Source organism: Apaloderma vittatum, unplaced genomic scaffold (assembly GCF_000703405.1).
Source record: "Apaloderma vittatum isolate BGI_N311 unplaced genomic scaffold, ASM70340v1 scaffold29480, whole genome shotgun sequence".
In the NCBI taxonomy this organism is placed as follows: domain Eukaryota; kingdom Metazoa; phylum Chordata; class Aves; order Trogoniformes; family Trogonidae; genus Apaloderma; species Apaloderma vittatum.
In genome coordinates this window covers 5,937-9,027 of record NW_009693357.1, presented here as the reverse complement: position 1 = coordinate 9,027, position 3,091 = coordinate 5,937, and the positions used below count along the sequence as shown (strand labels likewise).

The 3,091-nt window shown below is 55.0% G+C and overlaps 1 protein-coding gene across 1 annotated transcript in view; it reads left to right on the top strand.

The window, feature by feature from the left end:
• Positions 1 to 2,354: 2,354 nt before the first annotated feature.
• LOC104280936 (natural resistance-associated macrophage protein 2-like) overlaps positions 2,355 to 3,091 on the top strand; it is a gene marked incomplete at its 3' end in the record, with an annotated part of 6,400 nt that continues 5,663 nt past the window's right edge. The window contains 1 exon segment of the mRNA XM_009878752.1: positions 2,355 to 2,391. Within this exon segment, the coding sequence (XP_009877054.1) occupies positions 2,355 to 2,391 (37 nt within the window).

Here is a 3,091-nt window from a genome sequence, read left to right as displayed (position 1 = left end):
AAAGACCCGTTGGAGCGCGGCTCAGCGCTTCGTCAGTGGAAAGGGAGGGTGTGCGTGGAAGAATGATCCGTTGTTCCCTCGGCGGGTATTTAAGGTCTAGACAACGGCGCCACTGTCTTTGCTTTTCTGATTAGAGCCACCTCATGATGTTCTGCTCTTGGGTTTTCCCTTGTTCCGAGGAATATTCCCCTTGGGAAGGCGGCTGCTTTGCCCAGGTGTGGTTCATGGTGCATAAAGTCAAACCCAGTGATGGTTACGATGAGTGTTTTGCCACCAAGGAGGCAGAACATGACCTGCTGAGCCCACACCTGGCGTTGGGCCATTGCTTGAAGATTTTTGTGGGGGTTACGCGTAGAAGGAGAGATAAACCCAACCGTTTTTATCCTGCAATTTCTTTATCCTCTCATTTCGTGCACGGTGAGAGCAGCGGCAGGATGTGGCTAGACCCGTTCGTTTAGAAAAGCGCTCCGGCGTGGAGACAAGACGAGGCAAAAACCACCCTTGGGTTGAGTTTTCCTTTTTTTTTTTTTTTTTCCTCCTGCTTTTATTGCAGCCCCGTGGCGACGGGGTCTGCGGGCGGCGTTTCCAGCCCAGCCCGCGTGGGAAAGCGTTCCCTGCGTCGGGTCCTCACTGAGGGCGTCACGAGCTCGGCAGCTGCCGGCGGAGATATAGGGGAACCGATCCTGCTCCCGCCCAAGCCGGGATGCGTTTGGCGAGGAGATATTTAGGTCAGTCGCGCCCCGTAACGAACATCCATCTTCCTCTTCGCCTTTTATTCATGGAGTGAGTGCTCCGAGGGACTCGCAGCCAGGGTAAGCGCTGTTCCTCCTGGAGGAGCGAGCTTTCGGGGCAAAGATTATTGCTGAACGTGAGCTTTTTTTGCTTTTTTATTTTGAATGAAAGCCCTTAAGGCTTCATGCTTGAAAGAAAAAGAAGCCTGACGAGGCTGGAAGGGCCAGCGACGTTGGTGCCAGGTTTCTGCTCCCCGGAGCTGGCTGTGGAGCAGCAAAAAAATAAGCAGGGGGGGGAAATCTTTAGCGAAACCTCATCACTGCTCTTCATGCCGACGCGGGTGTGAGTTTCTCCTGCGTGCTCATCCAGAGCAAACACTCGAGGGTGTTTGCGAAGCGGCGGAATGAGCAAACTCGCGCCCGAGCGTTGCGCCTCAGCGGGTTCCTCGGCGAGTTGCGTGGGGCTGGCAGCTCCCCAAGTGTGTTTTATTCCTCTTGCTGCCCTAGTGTCAACGTTTCAAAATCTTGAGTGTTTTTAGATAGGCAGAGAACAATTGTAGCCCTGCCCACGAGGAATGGTATCGCTCCTGCACTGCGTGAAGTAACCCTCTCTGGATTATTGTCACCTGCTTGACTTGGTCACAGACAACCTTTGGAGTTGGTTGTGGAACCGGGGAATTTGTCTTTGAAGACCTAAAATTGCTTCAAAACATTTAAAATAAATTCCTGGCTAATATTTTCCTTTTATGTCTCCACTGAATCAATATTGCCTCGATGTGAGGAAATCTCACAATACACAAAAGGCTTCGAGGGGGATTAAGTGCTTGACACACCCCAACGTATGAACTGTTGGTTCTTTGACTTATCCTTGAGGGCTTTGACCTTTTAAAGCCCAGAGGACTCTGGTGTCATCCAAAACCAGATCCTGGTTCCTTTCTGCTTCGACCCACCGGGAGGAAAGAATACATCGTGCCCTTCAGAGCAACTTGGGCTGCCCCGCCACGGACGCGCTGTGGCCGTAATAACCATGCCTGGAAGGAGAGGGATGGTGTGGGTTTTTTACACATAAAGGAAATCCCACTCTTGCTTCCTTAGCCGGGGTTTCACAACAAGTCGATGCCTCCTGGCAGCTCACGAACGCTCAGCTCGCATCGGTTTGCCCGCTCGCCCCTTCTTTGTGTTGTCACAACCGGAGTTTCCAAGCAGGTCCCGGGCAAAACTCTCCCCTCCCGGCCCTGTGAGGATCTGAGAAGCTGGAAAAGGGCCAGAGAATTAAAGCTGCCGCTGCCAGGAGCTCCTGGTTCAGTTGTCTCCTTTGCAGGGTTTTATTCTCCTTCTTGACAGCTTTTTTTTTCCCCTCCTCTCCCTTACAGCCAACGTGGCTGATTTAAACCAGTTTCCAGGCCGCCGGGAGGGTTCCACCATGAGAAACTCTGACATGGACCGGAAGGCGTCCTACGGTAAGGCTCGCGCCGCAGCGTCGCTCTTGTGCGTCCTCGTGCAACTTAATTAATTCCTTCACCCCGCAAAACCCACCCCGAGGCCTTGGCGTGCCCGTTTGCCGCCCCGTACGCTCGCCTTGGCCGCAAACCCTCGCGCTTTTGAGATCGGGAGGGTTCCACCATGAGAAACTCTGACATGGACCGGAAGGCGTCCTACGGTAAGGCTCGCGCCGCAGCGTCGCTCTTGTGCGTCCTCGTGCAACTTAATTAATTCCTTCACCCCGCAAAACCCACCCCGAGGCCTTGGCGTGCCCGTTTGCCGCCCCGTACGCTCGCCTTGGCCGCAAACCCTCGCGCTTTTGAGATGAGCCCACCGGGAGATTTCCAGGTCCTTGGCCTCGTTTAACGACAGGCCCTCGTTTAACGAGAGGAACGAGCCCATCCAGCGCTCGGGGGATCTCACCCCCGCAGGTGGCTGGAAGCCCTGATCTAAAGGGATCTGCTGGCAGGGCGGGCGGCCCCGGGAGGTATTTGGGAGGCAGGACAAAAAAAAGGAGGAGCAATCGAGTTTACTCTGATGATGCAATAGGAAACCTGGTTAAAATAGCCGCTCCCGGGTTTTAGCCCTCCTTTCGCAAAGGCCGGGCACTCGGGGGACGCACGCTGCTGCTCTCGTCGCCTTCCCGGGAGCAAAATGCCGCGGAGGGAGGGCAAAAGTGAGTGTTGGCTTGGGCCCGGGGCAGGGAGGATCCAGGTGTGTCTGCGGGGACGTGGGTTTTCGTCATGGGAGCAACCTCGCTAACTTCCTTGTCGCTTAAATAGACAAACTGTCCCAGGATTTCATCGGGGCCGGCTCTGCCGCTCGGGCGTTAGGAGAAGGGACAATGGGCAGGCGGTCTCGCGCAGGGGAGACAGTCA